Source organism: Pongo pygmaeus, chromosome 13 (genome assembly GCF_028885625.2).
Source record: "Pongo pygmaeus isolate AG05252 chromosome 13, NHGRI_mPonPyg2-v2.0_pri, whole genome shotgun sequence".
NCBI classification, from domain to species: domain Eukaryota; kingdom Metazoa; phylum Chordata; class Mammalia; order Primates; family Hominidae; genus Pongo; species Pongo pygmaeus.
Window position 1 is genome coordinate 116,470,842 of NC_072386.2, and position 19,271 is coordinate 116,490,112.

The 19,271-nt window shown below is 39.2% G+C and overlaps 1 protein-coding gene across 6 annotated transcripts in view; it reads left to right on the forward strand.

Moving 5' to 3' along the window:
* PBX3 (PBX homeobox 3) overlaps positions 1-19,271 on the forward strand; it is a 222,793-nt gene that overhangs the window by 51,732 nt on the left and 151,790 nt on the right. Inside the window, exon 3 of one of the 6 annotated variants that reach the window (XM_063649932.1) lies at positions 8,967-9,075. The exons of the other annotated variants lie outside the window; for them this stretch is intronic. Within the exon in view, the coding sequence (XP_063506002.1) occupies positions 8,982-9,075 (94 nt within the window). The 5' untranslated portion in view covers positions 8,967-8,981. The remainder of the gene's footprint in view (positions 1-8,966; positions 9,076-19,271) is intronic. 6 annotated transcript variants of the gene reach the window in all.

Genomic DNA, 19,271 nt, shown 5'->3' on the forward strand with positions numbered 1-19,271 from the left:
TTCACATTCCATCTTTTTGTATTTGAAACTGGTAAATTCTCCAGCATTTCCCCTCATAGCTTGCATGTGTTCTTCGCCTAGTTTTGTAAAAAGGTTTTTTCCTCTTAAATGTTTATATGAACATATATACACACACACACACACACACACACATTCTTAACTTTCTGAATCATTTATAAGTTGCAGACTTGGTGTGGTTAAAACTAAAAACTCCAGTGTATATTTCATTTTTTTGAGGTTAAGAAAATTTATTTTTGGCTAGGTGTGGTTGCTCATGCCTGTAATCCCAGCACTTTGGGAGGCTGAGGCAGGAGGATCACTTGAGCCTGGGTGAGTCCTGGTTGTGCCACTGCACTCAGCCTAGGTAACAAGAATGAAATACTATCTCAACAACAACAATAACAGCAAAATTTATTTTTATTCCTAATTTTATAATAATTTTGCATTTCAACTTTTATTTTAGATTCAGGGGATACACGTGCAGGTTTGTGACACAGGTATATTGCGTGATGCTAAGGTTTGGGGTTGATCTTCTCACCCAGGTAGTGAACATAGTACCTAGTAGGTAGTTTTTCAGCCCTTGTCCCCACCCACCCCTCTCTAGTAGTCCCTAGTGTCTTTTGTTCCCATCTTTATGTTCATGCATATATAATGTTTAGCTTCTACTTGTGAGAACATCAGTGCATTTTTTTTTTTTTTTAAAGACAGGGTCTCATTCTGTTGCCCAGCGTGGAGTTCAGTAGCATGACCATGGCTCACTGCAGCCTCCACCTCCCCAGGCTCAGGTAATTCTCCCATCTCAGCCTCCCAAGTAGCTGAGACTACAAGCACACACCACCAGGCCTAGCTAATTTTCATATTTTTTGTAGAGACAGGGTTTCACCATGTTGCCCAGGCTGGTCTCAAACTCCTGGGTTCAAGCCATCTGCCTGCTTAGGCCTCCCAAAGTGTTGGGATTATAGGCATTAGCAACTGTGCCTGGCCAATACATTTTTTTTGTTTGTTTTTTTGAGACAGAGTCTCTCTCCGTTACCCAGGCTGGGGTGCAGTGGTGCAATCTCAGCTCAGTGCAACCTCCGCCTCCCGGGTTCAAGCAATTCTCCTGCCTCAGCCTCCCGAGTAGCTGGGATTACAGGCGCATGCCACCACACCCGGGTAATTTTTGTACTTTTAGTAGAGACAAGGTTTCCCCATATTGGTCAAACTGGTCTCGAACTCCTGACCTCAGGTGATCTGCCTGCCTCAGCCTTCCAAAGTGCTGGGATTACACGCATGAGCCACAATGCCCAGCTGCATATTTTTTAAAAAGATACAACGATACTCTGTTTTATAACCATAACACAATTATTAAAATCGGGAATTTATTATCTATAGACCTTATTTCAGTGATTTTTCCCACTAATGTCTTTTTGTTTTGTTTTGTTTTTTCAAGTCAGAGTCTTGCTCTATCGCCCAGGCTGCAGTGCAGTGGTACGATCTCCCCTCACTGCAAACTGCCTCAGGTGATCCTCCCTCCCACCTCAGCTTCCTGAGTAGCTAGGATTATAGGCACAGGCCACCATGCCTGGCTAATTTTTGTATTTTTAGTAGAGATGGGGTTTCACCATGTTGGCTAGGCCGGTCTTGAACTCCTGACCTCAAGTGATCCATCTGCCTCAGCCTCCCAAATTGCTGGGATTACAGGCATGAGCCACCGTGCCCAGCCCCCACTGATGTCTTTTATAAGAAAAGTAAAAGTAAAAAAAAAACTATTTTCTAGGATTCAAAGTATGAACATGAACTACATTTAGTTTTTATGCCACTTTTGTCTCCTTTACCTTGGAACAATTCCTTAACCTCTTTGTCATAAAACATTGGCATAAAAAAATGGGCCATTTATTTTTTAGAATATGCTTTCAATCCAGGATTTTCTGATGTTTTCTTATAATTAAATTGAAGTTATACTGTTTTGGCAGGAATATCACAAGAATGATGCTTTGTCCTCAGTCATTAGATCAAGAGGCATATGATGTCACTTTGTCATATTACTAGTCATACTAACTTTGATCACTCCTCTCAAGTTTATTTTTTACACGTTTATTGAAGTGTAATAGACATACAATAAACTGTACTCATCTACCTCTAGTTTTTAATATAACTGATGAGTAAAGTTAATGACCTTAGAGTGTAGTCTTATGAACTCTCTGTTTGAATTACCAGGACCTTATGAAATGTCAGGGCCATGTGCTAGCCTGGTTTGCCAGCAAAGTCAGTGTAGACTCTACGTGTCATAAGAGGTGAATAACTGGTGTAAAAGAAGAACAGGCTTTCTGACTTTGGGGTCTTTATCTAGTCTGAGTGTTGAACATCTTTGTTGTGATTTTATAGCTTCTTCATCTCTTGCTACATTTGCTGTCATGAGTTTTCATGTCAGTAGCCTACTCTCAGATCAGTCTTGGGGATAACAAAAGTTATTAGAAATGGTGAAGACTAAATAGGTTATAGACTATATATAGGTAATCAGTGGTAGGGTTTATAAATATAGAGTTTATTCTGTGTTAGATAGCTAAGAGTTATAAAGATTCTTAGGTCTATGCATTTCTTGAGAAAATTCATAAAGGAATTTCAAAGTTGGAAGAAATCTTAAGTGTCACAATCCAGAGCTTTTCAAGGTGTATGAGGTATTGAGCCTCTTAGCTCTCTGGGCGGCTGGGCTCATCCTGGGATGGCTAAGCCCTTGTGCTGGTCACCTGTGGCTGCAAGCATTCTTGTCTGTTTATCATAGTGTGCTGTACAAAACCATTTTCTGGGGACACTGTGACATGAAGGGATTATAAGGAGACTGTCTTTGTCCAGCAACCCATTTCATGTTAAAATCTCCCTCTGTCCCATCTCTGCTAAATGATGATTTAGTGTAGCCATTTATTCAACAAATACTTGATAGAAATTATGTGCCAGGCACTGTGCTAGACTTAAGGAAAAGAGCAATAAAGAAGACAGTGGGCGTGGTGGCTCATGTCTGTAATACCAGCACTTTGAGAGGCCGAGGCAGGTGGATCACCTGAGGTCAGGAGTTTGAGACCAGCCTGGAGCCTAGCCAACATGGTGAAACCCCATCTTTACTAAAAATGCAAAAAATTAGCTGGGTGGGGTGGTGGGCACCTGTAATCCCAGCTACTCGGGTGACTGAGGCAGGAAAATCGCTTGAACCCAGGAGACAGAGTTTGCCGTGAGCTGAGATCATGCCATTTCACTCCAGCCTGGGTGACAAGAGCAAGGCTCTGTCTTAAAAAAAAAAAGAAGAAGAAGAAAAAGAGGAAGAAGACAGATAAGCTTCTTATTGAGCTTTTATATTTTGTTGGGGAACATAGACAAAATCCAAGTATATCAACAGACTGATGAAGGAGATATTAAGTGAGGCCACTTTAGATGGATTGTTAAAAGAAAATATTTTTTTGAGGCGGTGTCATTTCACTGAGACTGGTAGATGAGAAGGAGCAGGCTTAAAAAAAAAAAACTGGGAGAAGAGCATTCCAGGAAGAGGGACTGCCAATTGCACAGGCCTGGCTGTGGTAAGGATTTGTTGGACTTGAGGAACAGAGTGGATGCCTTTGTGATTAGAGTGTAGTGTGTGAGGGGAGGAATAGTATGAGATGAGGTTGGGCAGATGAACAGGAGCCATGTGATGCAGGGGGTTCTGGGCAGAGTGAGGAATTTGGATTTTGTTCCATGCAGTGGGAAGCGTGTGAAGGGTTTTTAACAGGGGAGGCACATAGGCTCATTTTTTAAAAAGATGATTTTGGCTTTTGAATGAATGGATTTTAGGAGGCCAAAAAATGAAAACAATGTGCCACTTGAAGGCTATGGTAGTCCCAGTGAGAGATGATGGTGGCCCAGACTAGATTGATAGCAGTAAAGACGGAGAGAAATGGATGGATTAATGAGATGTTTAGCAACAGAACTTGGAGATGGAACTTGGAAATATGGTTGCTTGGAAGGAAGGAGTCAAGAATGAATCTTGGAGAATTCTGGCATGAACACTTGGTTAAATGATGGTGCCTTTCCCTGAAATAGAAAGTACAGTGGGAATAATAGGTTTTGGGGTGGGAGAGGGAGAAATGATGAATTCTATTTTGAGCATGTTAAGTTTGGATTGCCTGTGGTTCGTTAATTTATTCAAGAAATATTTCTTAAGGTTTTGTGGTATGCCAGGCACTATTCTATACCCATAGGAATGAAGGAAACAGATAAAAGTTCTTATCCTAATAGAGCTTAGCTTGCAATGGGAGAAATGTAATAAGCCAAATAAGTTTTTATTTCTATATATCTATGTATCTATGTATCCATCTCTGTATCTGTGTAAATGTATGATAACTTCTTGGAGAAAAACAAGGAAGTGTCAGAGAGGTGGTGTTGAAATTTTAAAATATTTGATAGGTGACTAGAGACCAGCCTTACTTGAGAAGATGACTTTTGATCTCATATCTGAAGAAAATGAAATAGGCATGCATATATCCAGGGAAAGGGCATTTCAGGCAGAAGGAAGAGCAAATGTAAAGGTTCTGTGGTGGAAGCATGCTTGTGAAGTTAGAGGAACAGTGAAGAGACTAGGTGGCTGGAGCGGAGGGAGGGGGAGTAGGAGGAAATGGGTATTGTCTTAGTCTGTTTGTGCTACTGTAAAAAAATATCTGAGACCGGGTAATTTATAAAGAGTAAATTTCTTTTTCACAGTTCTGGAGGATGGGAGGTTCACGATCAAGATGCTGCCAGGTTCGGTGTCTGGTCAGGGCCAGGCTTCTGCTTCCAAGATGGCACCTTGCATGCTGTCTATTCACATGGTGGAAAGGCAAAAAGGGGGCCTAGCTTGCTTTCTGCAGGCCTCTTATAAGAGCACTAAACCATTTGTGATGGCAGAGCCTGTGTGGCCTCATCACCTTCCAAAGCCTGTTAATACTATTGCTTTGTGGATTAGGTTTCAGTATGAATTCTGGAGAGGGCACATGTGTTCAAATCATGGCAGTCATATGGGGGGAAATTGCAGATCATATTAAGCTCAGTGTCTCATAAGTTACTGTGAGCATTTTGACTTTTATTTAGAATGAGATGAGCATTCATGTAGCATTCAAGTAAAGATGTCAGGTTGATAGTTGGACACAGATTTGGAGTGCAGAAGAGATTGCTGTGCAGCAAATAATCCCCAAATCTAAGACCACCCATGGACATGGATGAGATCGCTCACAGAAAGTTTTGAATAATTTGAGAGGAGAAGATATAAGACAGACTCCTAGGGGACACCATAAACCTTTAAGTTATTAGAAATGGATTGCTAGTTTAATCAGTGGGGTAAACACATTTTAAGAAAGAAATATTAGCTGGGCACAGTGGCCCATGACTGTAATCCCAGTACTTTGGGAGGCTGAGGCGGAGAGATCACTTGAGGCCAGGAGTTTGAGACCAGCCTGACCAACATGGCGAAACCTCATCTCTAGTAAAAAATACAAAAATTAGTTGGGTGTGGTGGCATGTGCCTGTAGTCCTAGCTACTTGAGAGGCTGAGGCAGGAGAATCACTTGAACCCGGGAGGCGGAGGTTGCAGTGAGCTAAGTGAGTTGAGATTGCACCACTGCATTCCATGCTGGGTGACAGAGTAAAACTCTGACTCAAAAAAGAAAAAAAAAGAAAGAAATATTAACAGAAGGAGTGGTACAACGTAGAATAGGAGGCTGTAGAAACTGATGTAGTTAGCTTTCCTAACAGGAAGGAAACAAGTGTTGAGCATGAGCACTCTGGTAGAGGTTGGGACACTTGGTAAGGGCTCTGAAGTCAGATTGTGATTTGACTCTCAACCCTTAATACTTACAAGTGGCATAATCTGGGTAAGATTCCTAACTCCTCTAACTTGTCTAAATTCACATTTCTAATCTAAAAGGCTAGTATGTTACCTACCTCATAGGGCTGTTGAGTAAATTTATATATCAGTACCTGGTTAGCCCTTAATAGATACTCTAGATTATTATTGTTAGAAATATGTTTTTTTTATTGTAGGTAAGTGGTAGTTCATCAAACTTCTCTTATTAAATATCCTTCAAGACCAGTGCTGTACTTGCCAGTCTAGTTTTTATTACTTTGGTTTCTCATGCACCTTGACGTCAGGAAAGGAATAAAGTTTCCTGGGCAGGATATATCAGTGTTTATGTTATCAAAAAGAGACATCTCTTTATAAATCAATACATTTTAACTCTAGTGTATACATCAGTTTTTAATTAATTGAGTTATTAAGTCTCTGTGAAATTTTGCTAATCTTTGGGTGAATGAATTAAGTCCACTTTTCATGTAGATAGATAGATAAACAGATAGATTGGATCATCTAGATTGATTGATAGACAGATAAAGTCCAGATAGGGATAAAGTCTACTTTCTAGACCTTCAAGACAAACCAGGAGATTCTGGATGGTGGCAAAAATCACTACATATATGCAATTGTTAAAAATTAAAAAGTTTTCCTAAGGAATGGTCTATGTGGTTTTTTGTTGGTTTATGATTATATCATTTTTCTAGTATAAAATAGGATGTATAGTATGAAAAATGTGGGACTGACAGCATCTAAAAAATTATTACTTGACAGAATCCAAACTGATACCCTTATTTTTCTTTCCGATACTTTAAAGTTAGAGTTGATTCTCATTACTTATAGTAATTATATTTCATAAAGTCTCTGTAAGGCTGAGTGCAGTGGCCCACCCCTGTAATCCCAACACGTTGGAAGGCTGAGGTGTGAGGATCACTTGAGCCTAGGAATTTGAGACCACCCTGGGGACTCTTTCTCTACAAAAAATTTAAAAAATTAGCCAGGTGTAGTGGCATGCATTGGTGGTCCTAGCTAGGCAATAGGCTGAGATAGGAGACTCACTTGAGCCTGGCAGGTCAGGGCTTCAGTGAGTTATGATCATGCTACTGCACTCCAGCCTGGGCTATAGAGTGAGACCCAATCTCAAAATAAAATAAAAAATACAGTCACTGTAAACACTAATTCAGTGTTTACAATGGAGTATTGTTTCTAGAAGAAATACAGGGTTAGGTTCCTGTGAGTCTCTGGTCACAATTTTTGTCAACCAATCATACATGACCTTGTTTTGTGTGTTTCTGTTTAAACACATCTTATTTAATATATTGTTGATTCATTAACATTGAACTCTCAGCCAACAGCACTGTAACTCATGTCTTAATGAAGTTAGTGTCTAACACATATTTTCTTTGTGGCACATCGCAGCCTTCTTGTACTTAGGAACACTAGACAGCAATTACCGCTGTTCTTGAGTGCCATTTTAAACAGGGAAATCACCAACAAAAAGCACAAAATTACAAAAAACCTGGTACTAAATAGACTGCAAGAAGGATACCTGTTAACCATATAAGAGCTGAAACAAGAAAGCTGAATGTCATTTTGTTCAACTTCAGCTGGGAATGTGGATGTTGGGCAACTCAAATTTTTCACTGTTCCTTGCATATGTGTGATTGCAGATGACTGCAAAAGTGCCCTGAGGGTTGATTTTGGGGTTACAAATAAATTTTAGTGAGTAGGCAAATTTGCAAATATAGAGTGACTTTATTTTATTCTTGGGAAGAAATCTTTTTTCTTTTTTGGGGAGATGTGATAAGATGAACATTTGATTAGTTATTGTAACATTATTTTCCATCTCAATGCTGATTTTTTTTTTTTGGCCAAATAATCCTAAGGCTCCAGGTATTACCTTTGTAATCATTTGGTTATTTTTATAATTCAAATGCAGTTGTACTTCTGAGGATAGTCTAAGTTCTTTAAAAGTCTAAAGACAATAACCATCTCAATTAAACAGAAAACATGGAAAAAGCAAACTGTAAAACTTAGAAGGCAAAATGGAATATCTGTGACCTCAGGGTGGGCGAAAGATTTCTTAAACAATATAAAAATCACAGTCATAAAGGAAATGTTCAGCTGTATTAAAATTAAGAATTTCTGATCAATGTAAACCATAAGGAAGAAATGAAAGTACAAGCCATGACTGGAAGAAGACACTGCAATATAGATCACTGGTCAGGATGTTTAAAGAATTCCTATAAATTATTATGAAAAAGGCAACCTGGTAGAAAAATGAACAAAAAACTTGAATGGGAAAGAAAAGAAAATTGAATGGTTATTTTACCAAACATGAAGTCTAAATAATACAGTAAGTTCTGTTGTAATGCTGTTTTGAAAATGTGAGGATTGTTCCAACATGATGATTGGTATATTAGGGAATAGTTTGGGCACAATGTGAATTTTGTGTGATTTTGTCCTTAAGAAACACTAGGTGAATGCAGAAAACTGCACTCAGCTGAACTGAGCCACATAGGAATATACAAAGTGCACACATCTCAAACATCTATTAGCTACCTGAAGTAGTCGATAATGTTCTACTAAGTCACCCCTCCCTACTCTTTTATAAAAATTTCTGTTTTCTCCGTATTTGTTTCTCAAAGCAAGCACTCTATTCTAACTTATTATGACTCAGGTTAATATTTTATAATTCTCAAGGGGCTTACAATTTAAAGATAATTTTCTTCAAAAGAATGTATTTAATGATGTAACATTAACCTTCTGGAGCAGGAATGAGAGTGTGTGTGTGTGTGTGTGTGTGTGTGTGTGTGTGTGTGTGTGGTGGAGCAGTGGGTGAGAAGCTTTTTATTGTACCTAGAAAACCATACATGTATGCGTCTGTTCCCTATGAGGTCTGTCTTTTTACAGAATTTCATTCTGACTCTCCATGATTTCCACTTCTAAATGTCTTCTTGTGTTGAGTGGAACTTTTTGGCTAGTTTTCAGTGATTTCAGACTCTAGTGGACTTGTGGACATTTTTATCTGTGTAGTTACCCAGCATCTTTTGATTATTTGTCCTATATTGAGGAAAATCTTACCATTGATTCTATATCCCCTTGCTAGAAGACAATTTCTTTGTGTTCTTTGCAGCCAGAGCTCAGGCATATGACACAGAGCCAGCCAATCAGATGCAGTCACCTGAGTTTGGAAGAAAGAAGAGTGAAGAAGGTGGTGCTGTGTGGAATCTATCCTGATGAAGGTGGAAGAACTGGCAGAGAGATAGGCTTTTGGGGGTGGCAAATGGTAGAAATCTTAGCTATAGCATTCTCTGCTCCCAAGATGCGAGGTGTGGTATCTGTGCCCAGTGGCAGTCTTCCATGAGGATTTGGTTATTATTCCAGGTTACATAGACTTCAGGCACTCCTGGGGATCCTGTAAGCTCCCTAATATCTTTTCTAAACTTCTCTTCTGCTAAAGGTAGCTAGCGTAGCTCCCATCTCTTCATGGTTCCTTAGCCTCTTTCTTTAAATCCATATTTAGAAGGCAAACATGAGATCCAAATCTCAGTTGGCTAACGAAGGAAGGCGTGTCCAATAGCTTCTCCGTTAGCCTTTAAAATATGTATGTTTTATGAATTATTGTTAGCATATGGAAAATCAGTGTCTTAGCTTGGGCAGCTGTAACAATATACCATAGACTGGGTGGCTTAAATAATAAACGTTTGTTTCTCATAGTTCTGAAGGCAGGGAAGTGCAGGATCAGGCTGTGATATGGTTTGGCTCTGTGTCCCTACCCAAATCTCACCTTGAATTGTAATAATCTCCATGTGTCAAGGGCAGGACCAGGTGGAGATAATTGAATCACGGGGGTGGTTTCCCCATACTGTTCTCATGATAGCGAATGGGTTCTCATGAAATCTGATGGTTTTATAAGGGGTTTCCCCCTTCGCTTGGCTGTCATTCTCTCTCTTGCTTCCCTGTGAAGAGGTTCCTTCTGCCATAATTGTAAGTTTCCTGAGGCCTCCCCAGCCACATGGAACTGTGAGTCAATTAAACCTCTTTTCTTTATAAATTACCCAGTCTTGGGTATTTCTTCATAACAGCATGAGAACGGACTAATACAGGCTGCCTACAGATTTAGTGTATGGTGAGTGTTCATTTTCTCGTTTGCAGATGTCTACCTTCTTGCTGTATCCTTACATGGTGGAGAGAGAGATAATCTTTCTCATGTCTCTTTTTTTAGACATTTAGATGAATTTCATCATGGGGGCTCTGTCCTCATGACCTGTTTATCTCCTGCTGTGGTCTGAATGTTTGTGTCCCCTGCAAATTCATATGTTGAAACCTCATCACCATTGTGGTAGTATTAAGGGGTGGGATCTTTGGGTGGTGATTAGGTTATGAGGGCTTCACCCTCATGAATGATATTAACGCCCTTGTAAAATAGGCCCAAGGGAACTTACTTGTCCTTTCTGCCTTGTGAACACGCAGCAAGAAGGCACCATTTATGAAGTAGATTGAGCTTTCGCCAGATACTTAATCCACAGGTGCCTTGATCTTGGGCTTCCTAGTTTCCAGAACTGTGAACGATAAATTTGCGTTGTCCACAAAGTACCCAGCCTAACTTATTTTAACAGCCTAAACATACCAAGACACCTCCCAAAGGCCCTGCCTCTAAATATCATATTGGGAATTAGTGCTTCAGTATATGAATGGGGGGGCACAAATATTTCCTCCATAGCAATTAGTGAATAGTAAAACCAACAGCCATGTACTCACACTCAGCTCTATCAAATATATGCATTTAACCATATTTTCTTCATATTTTTAACAGGCGTTAGATATTATGGATGTAGTCTGCTTATTTGGATATTTTAATTGACTGGATTTGCTTTGTTTCTTTTCCATTTACAGATTTAAGAGTTTAACATTCTGTTACTTTAATTGATATCAGCATGCATTTTTACTAAGACTGGAAATCTCTTTATTGATCAATACAGGGACCTGAGCGTTTTCAGTTTCCCCTCCTGCTCCTGTTTTATGCCTTTGTGTAGGTTACGAATGCAGTCATGTGTCACTTAATGGCAGGGTTACATTTTGAGAAACTCATCATCAGGCAATTTTGTCATTGTGCAAACATCATAGAGTGTACTTACACAAGCTTAAATGATATAGCCTTCTGTACATCTAGGCTATATGGGATAGCTCATTATTATTCCTAGGCTACAAGCCCATACAGCATGTTATGTGCTGAATACTATAGGTAATTTTAACACAGTGGTATTTGTGTATGTAAACATAGAAAAGGTAGAGTAACAATATGGTGTAAAAGATAAAAAATGGTATGTCTGTATAGGGCACTTACCATGAATGGAGCTTGTAGGACTGAAAGTTGCTCAGTGAGTGAGTGGTGAGTGAATGTTTAGGCCTAGGACATTAGTGCATACTACTGTACACTTTGTATATGATGTACACTTAGACTATACTAAATTTATAAAAATATTTTTATTTCTTCAATAAGTTACCCTTAGCTTACTATAACCTTTTTACTGTATAAACTTTAATTTTTAACTTTTTGACTTTTGTAATAACACTTAGCTTAAAACACATTGTACAGCTTTACAGAAATATTTTTTTTTTCTTTACACCATAGAGCATTCAGATTTTTTTAATATCCGTATTCTATAAGCTTTTTATTAATTTTTTTTACTTTTTAATTTTTTTTTGTTAAAAACCAAGCCAGACACACATTGGCATAGGCCAATGTGTAAGTAGGGTGATGATCATCAAAATATCAGTAGGTGATAGGAATTTTTTAGCTCCTTTATAATCTTATGAAACCATCATTGTATATGTGGCCCATGGTTGACCAAAACATCATTATGCAGTGTATAACAATAATGCAAACCCCAACTGTAGTCATTTAAACGCATCAAGGTATCTTTTATGTCATATAACAAGACACCCAGAGGATTACAATTTGATTCAGTAACTCATTAATGTTGGAACCATTGTGTTTGCAATCCTTCTGGCCAATGAGAGCCCTTCAGGCTGTTGTCTGTGTCTTTTTGACATGTCACCATTATTCTTTGAGCAGTTCCTTATATTCTGGTATGATAAGATGTTCCCAGCTTATCTTGTCTTTGCCTTGTACTAGCCCTGGAATCAACCATTTCTTTAAGTATACTTGGTTCCTTTTAGTGGATAATGACATTGAGAAAACAAGATTTGAGTGCAAGATATGCTCATTGCTATTAGGTATCACTGCTTCTGAATCTACTCAATGAAAAGATCTAGAGAAATACATACATAAACATGTATGTCGGCTGGGTGCAGTGGCTCACGCTTGTAATCCGAAAACTTTGGGAGGCCAAAATGGGCGGATCACCTGAGATCAGGAGTTCAAGACCAGCCTGGCCAACATGGTGAAACCCTGTATCTACTAAAAATAAAAAATTAGCCGGGCATGGTGGGCACCTGTAGTCCCAGCTACTTGGGAGGCTGAGGCAGGCGAATTGCTTGAACCCGGGAGGCAGAGGTTGCAGTGAGCCGAGATGGCACCACTGCACTCCAGCCTGGGCAACAGAGTGAGACTCCCATCTCAAAAAAAAAAAAAAAAAAAAAAAACCAAACCGAACAGAAAAACAACAAACCCGCATATGTATGTAGTATACACACACATACGGAAACACATTTAAATCTATACCTTTTTATCTACCTTGAAAACCATGAATCCATCTTAACATTACAAAGTTCATTCTGATTTTCTCCTGTTTCATATTTGTACTGCAGTAGTCCTGCCTTACCTGTGTTTTCACTTTCCATTATTTCGGTTACCTATGGTCAATGGCAGTCTGAAAACATTAAGATATATTGGACACAGAGAGAGAGATCACGAATTCATATAACTTTTATTACAGTATATTGTTATAATTATTTTATTTTGTTATTATTGTTGTTAATCTCTTACTGTGCCTAATTTATAAATTAGCCCTTGTCATAGATTATGTATATATAGGAAAAAAACATAGGATAATAAGGGTTCAGTACTATATGCAGTTTCAGGCATCCTCTGGGAGGTTTTTTTGTTTGTTTGTTTTGCGATGGAGTCTGGCTCTGTCGCCCAGGCTGGAGTGCAGTGGCGTGATCTCGGCTCACTGCAAGCTCCACCTCCTGGATTCATGCCATTCTCCTGCCTCAGCATCCCCAGTAGCTGGGACTACAGGCGCCCGCCACCATGCCCAGCTAGTTTTTTTATATTTTTAGTAGAGACGGGGTTTCACCGTATTAACCAGGATGACCTCCTGGTTATCTCCTGACCTCGTGATCCACCCACCTCGGCCTCCCAAAGTGCTGGGATGACAGGTGTGAGCCACCACGCCCGGCCCTTCTGGGAGTTTTAGAACAGATCACCCACAGATAAGGGGGGCTGCTGCATCTTCTTTGATAGTGAGAAACCTGGCTGTTATTAACTCAATTCAGGCATACCTTGTTTTACATTGTGCTTCCCTTTATTGCACTTTGCAGAAACTGTGTTTTTTTTAACAAATTGAAGGTTTATGCTAGCCCTGCATTGAGCAAGTCTGTTGGTGCCATTTTTCCAACAGCTTGTGCTCACTTTTTGTCTCTCTGTCCCATTTTGGTGATTCTCATAATATTTCAGACTTTTTCACTACTATTATATCTGTTATGGTAATGTGTGATTGGTGATCTTTGATGTTACTATTGTAATTGTTTTGGGGTGCTGCGAACTGTACCCACATTAGATGGTGAACTTAACTGATGAATGTTGTGAGTGTTCTGACTGCTCCACTGCTATTCCCTGTCTCTCTCCCTGTCCTTGGGCCTCCCTATTCCCTGAGATACAACAATATTGAAATTAGGTCAATTAATAATCCAACAATGGACTCTTCATCTCCAATTGAAAGGAGGAGTCTGAAGTCTCTCACTTTAATTCAAAAGCTAGAAATGATGAAGCTTAGTGAAGAAGGCATGTCAAAAACTATGATAGGGCCCTGCATGGTGGTTCACTCCTGAAATCCCAGTGCATTGGGAGGCCCCAGCAGGTGGATTGATTGAACCCAGAGCTTGGAGACCAGCCAGGGCAAAAGGGTGAAACCCCATCTCTACAAAAAAAAAAAAAATACAAAAAATTAGTCAGGCATGGTGGCACGTGCCTGTAGCCCCAGCTACTTGGCAGGCTGAGGTGGGAGGATCACCTGAGCCTGGGAGGTTTAGGCTGCAGTGAGCTGTAATCACACCACTGCACTCGAGCCTGGGTGACAGAGTGAGACCCTGTCTTAAAAGAAAAAATGCTGAGATAGTCCAAAAGCTAAACCTCTTGGGTCAGTTGGCCAAGTAGTGAATGCAAAGGAAAAGTTCTTCAAGGAAATTAAAAATGCTACTCCAGTGAATACACAAATGTTAAGAAAGTGAAACGGTCTTATTGTTGCTATGGAGAATGTTTTAGTGATGTGGGTAAAAGACCAACCCAGAAACAACATTCCCTTAAGTCAAAGTCTAATCCAGAGCAAAGCTCAAATTCTCTTCAATTCTATGAAGGTTGAGGGAGGCAAGGAAACTACAGAAGAAAAGTTTGAAGCTGGCAGAGGTTGGTTCATGAGCTTTAAGGAAAGAAGCCATCTCCATAATGTAAAAGTGCAAGGTGAAGCAGCGAGTGCTGATGTAGAAGCTGCAGCGTTATCTTAGCTAGATCTTCTGAATAACGCTGCAGCTTCTACATCAGCACTCGCTGCTTCACCTTGCACTTTTACATTATGGAGATGGCTTCTTTCCTTAAAGCTCATGAACCAACCTCTGCCAGCTTCAAACTTTTCTTCTGTAGTTTCCTTGCCTCCCTCATCCTTCATAGAGAAGATCTAGCTAAGATAATTGAAGATAGCTACAGTAAAAAACAGATTTTTCAGTGTAGTTGAAATAGCGTTCTATTTGAAGATGCCATCTAGGACTCTCACAGCGCGAAAGGAGAAGTCAATGCCTGGCTTCAAAGTTTCAGAGAACAAGCTGACTCTCTTTTTAGGGGGTAATGCAGCTGGAGACATTTTTGGAAAATCATTTTGCAGTTATAGGAAAGATTGGGTTAGGCAAGAACCATGAACAAATTCTAAATTGGAGGGAAATTTTGATTAGTAGTAGTTTGTGTGGCCTTAAATGAAGTGTTTTCCCAGAGATTGCTTATTAGTGGGAAGGGAAAAAAGTAACAGTGCTAGTACAGTGGACAAATTGGACAATACCTTGATTAAGTGATCAAGTTAATAGCACCAACAAGGGACAAATGGACATTTGGTGCCTCCAGATGTGGTACCCTGAGAAGATCACAGCATTACATTTGTGTCACTGAGAAGCCAGAATCAGAATCTTATCATGAAGAAACAGCAGACAAAATTAAAATTAGGCACATTGTAATTTAAAAAAGAGCAGGGGGAGTTTGTTCTTCAAAATGTCAATGCTGTGACTGTTCTGGAAATGTTGCAGATTAAAGGCACCTAAAGAGATTGACAACTAAATACAATATCTGATCCTAAACTGGATCCTAACCTGGAAAGGATAAAATGCTGGGACGTTATTGGGTCATCTGACAAAACTGGAGTACAAACAGTAGATTAAAGTATTATATCATGTTAAATTTACTGAGGTTGATAACTGTGCTATGATCATGGAAGAGAATATCACGTTTTAAGGATATGCTGAAGTGGTTGGGGAAAACGGCTATGATTTATGTAACTTACTCTCAAATGGCTCAGACAAGAAATTATCTGTACACACACACACACACACCCATTTGTGTATGTTTGATAGGTAAAGTGTTGACAATAGGTAAATATTGATAGATGAATCTGGTAAAGTGTGTATGGGTGCTTTTTGTCATATTTTTATTTTTGCTTTCTAAAAAATAAATTTGAAATTATTGAAACAAAAGCATAGCCTCACTCAATATCCCCTCTTCTCATTTCTTTCTCCCTTTGCCAAGTAACCTTTAGGCCTCATCTACACTATTGCAGTAGCCTCCTAACTGATCTCTATTCCTGCCCTTGTTGCCCTACAGTCATTTTATCATACAACTGGCAAAGTAATTCTTTTAAAACATAAAGTCAGATGATGTCACTCTTTTCATGGCTTCCCATTTCACCTGAAATAAAAATTGAGCCCTTAACTGGGGTCTTCAAGGCCTGACTGCTTTAGTTCACTTCATCTTCTGTGATATTACCCCTTCCCCCATCATTCTGTGCCGCTCATTTCACTCCAGCCTAATGGGCCTCTTTGTGTTCCTCCAGTAGGCAAAGTGTACTCTCCTTTCAGGGGTTTTGTTCTTGCTTTTCTTTCTTTCTGCCTGGAACACTCTTTGCCCATATATCTGAATGGCTTCCTCCCACCCTTCTGGCTTCTGCCCAAATTTATCATCAGTAGGACTACTCCTGACCTTCCTAGATAAAACAGCATTCCTTCTCCCGCTTCCCATTACACCCTGTCCCGTTTTCCTGCTTTATTTCTATTTCTTTTCTATATGCTGTATTTGTTTATTGTTGATTTCCCTTTTACAATGTGAGTTCCTTGAGTGGGGGACCTTGTTTTGTTCACTGCTATATCCACAGTGCTTAGAACAGTGCGTGGCACATAGTAGGCTTTCAGTAAATGCTTGAGAATGAAAGAATATTTAAGCTTGAGGCACTTAAAAGCTGACTAAAAATTCAGTTATGTGAATAGAGTAGTCTTCTTGGGTTTGGTAGTCTTCACTGTAGGGTGATGAGTACAGGGACCTAGTGGTTTGGTGTGCAACAGGTCTTTGTCTCTTATCCAAGTCAGTTAAGGTATCCACCAATTTCCTAGCTAGAAAGTCAGGGAGAAGGTTGGAGAAGTGTGTAAGCCTGCTTCCTAATGTTCTGGAAGCAAAGTGGTGCTCTTGTCTGTTCTCATGTTTTTTGTTCTTGCAGATTTTATGTTCTCCCCGCCACCCCCCATTGTCTTTGTAGTAGAGTTTCAACAGGGCATAGAGGCAAACAGGTGTGTTCATTTTACTAATCCAGTTGGCTCTTTTAATAGAGGTTAAGCTTTCTTATACCACAACCAAGAAGACTCCTGCTTGATCCTGTGTGATAGCAGGAAACTACAATTGACTTGGAAACCGAGAGTTTTGCTCCTATTAACCCATGCCTGTCAACCAAAAGGAGAACTCAAATGAGAGTGTCTTAGTAGCCACATGTGAATATTTAGCACTTAAAATGGGCTTGTTTCAATTGAAATGTGCTACAAGTGTAAAATACATACTTTTTAAACATAATAGGTGTAAAAGACTTGGAAGTTTTTCAAGTCTGAAAAAACATGTAAAATATTTCATTAATAATCCTTTAAAGTATTGGCTGTATGTTGAAATAATATTTTGAATATATTGAACTTAATTTTGTGTTTCCTTTTGCTTTTCAAAATTTGGTTAGTAGAAATTTAGATTTATATATATATAGCATGCATTAATTCTTTTGGATAACATTGCTGTGGAGGTCAACAACTAAGGCAAATGTGTCTATCAGTAATGGTCCTGGATCCTAGAATTCCATTAAAGTATCCTGGGATCAGCTGGGCACAGTGGCTTACAACTGTAATCCCAGCACATTGGGAGGCCGAGGCAGGAGGATCACCTGAGGCCAGGAGTTCGAGACCAGCCTGGCCAACATGGTGAAACCCCATCTCTACAAAAATACAAAAATTAGCTGGGCGTGGTGGTGTGCCCCTGTAGTCCCAGGTTTTCAGGAGTCTGAGGCAGGAGAATCACTTAAACTCGGGAGGTGGAGGTTGCAGTGAGCTTAGAGATCATGCTATTGCACTCCAGCCTGGGCGACAGAGTAAGACTCCATCTCAAAAAAAAAAAAGGTATCCTAGGATCAAAGCTAGCAGGTTGCATGTTCCCTTCAAAGATGGGTACTTTCATATTTGACCTAGGGTTCTCGCAGTTGTTGTATTTTTCTATACTTTGAAAAGTTACTACCCTTGTTAACTCTAACTTTGTATAGATTTTAACTTGTTTGTTCCATCTCTTTTTTTTTTTTGGAATGGTACAATGCCAGTAAAACTCTAGAATGAAACAGAATGGATCCAAATTGTTCCAAACTGTACTGTTCTATTTAAGATGAGTGCCGTAAGTGCTGTGAGCTACATACATACATTTAGATCCCAGGATTTTTAGTTCTATAGAGTCATTCTAGAGGATGTGAATAGTGAAAATGTTACCCATTAACAGATAGATGCAATTCTAACTATCTGAAAATAACCTAGAAAAAGACCTGCTATCTGGAACAGAAACGGAGAGACTACTTTTGACTGCCCAATGAATAACATTCATGATTTTTGACCAGTACTGGATCAATTTAGCCTCAAAGACCGTTGATCATGCTGTATTCTTAGAGCTGTATTGGCCTTTTACTTCTCCACAGAGGCAAAGATTATAGTCAGTTTGGCATTCATTTTTAATTTTATGAAGAGTGTTTTAAATTAAAACCTATCAGATCACTCTCCCTCCTTTGAGACATTAATGTGGTCCTTATATAATTAAGCCATCCACCATTCAAGCCGATTAACAACTTCCAGAATAGGAATTTGAGGTTGAAAACACTATTCCCAATTGCCATTCTTCAGCCTGAAGGATTAGGGAATTATAGCCTCTCATTTCTAACTCATCTTTTATCAGAATTCTGGAAGATAAAATCTTCCTTATTTCTCAGTTCCATTTCTTTTTCCTTACTTGTATGCTTAGGAAGATAATTTTTCCTCACAACCTGAAGAATTATGTCTATTTTTTTGAAAGACTGAAAGATACCAGACTAAGTAGTCAGATTTTCTGTCCTTCAGGGTAACTTTCTGGGTCAATCCATTTTGAAAAGAATATTTTTCAACTAGTTAGCAGGTAATTTTAAATTATAAAAGTATTCTCCTTACACAGTTGAAAAAAGTGTTGCAGCCTCTTGCTGTTCTCCTTCCTGTAGTCCCACTCATCAGAGAAGACCACATTTCATCTTTCTCTTTTTTGTTTTCTTGCTAGGTACCCCCCATAAATTTAAATAACTGAAATTGTTGACTGTATATCATGTTTCCATGGTAAGGAATCTGGCTTATTTATATAATCTCCCACATAATTTCCTTCTCTTCCGCTCTGGTTTTGTTTCTGTATTATTTTTTGTTCTGCTGTAGGTTCCTTGTATAACATAAGCAATGTATTCTCTAGCTTTGATTCCATCAATATCAGACTGTATTACTTTACATTTATTATGAAACAGGAGGAAATTAGTACTCCCTTCTTTAACTGTTATACTTTTAATATTACCTCTTAATTATTTTTGGAGAATGGTTGTCTGACTTCTTCTTTGGGCAAATGTTCTTTGCAGTGACTAGGTGTGTGTGTGTGTGGAAAATGTGAGGAGGGACCAAATTTCTCAGGTGTACTCAG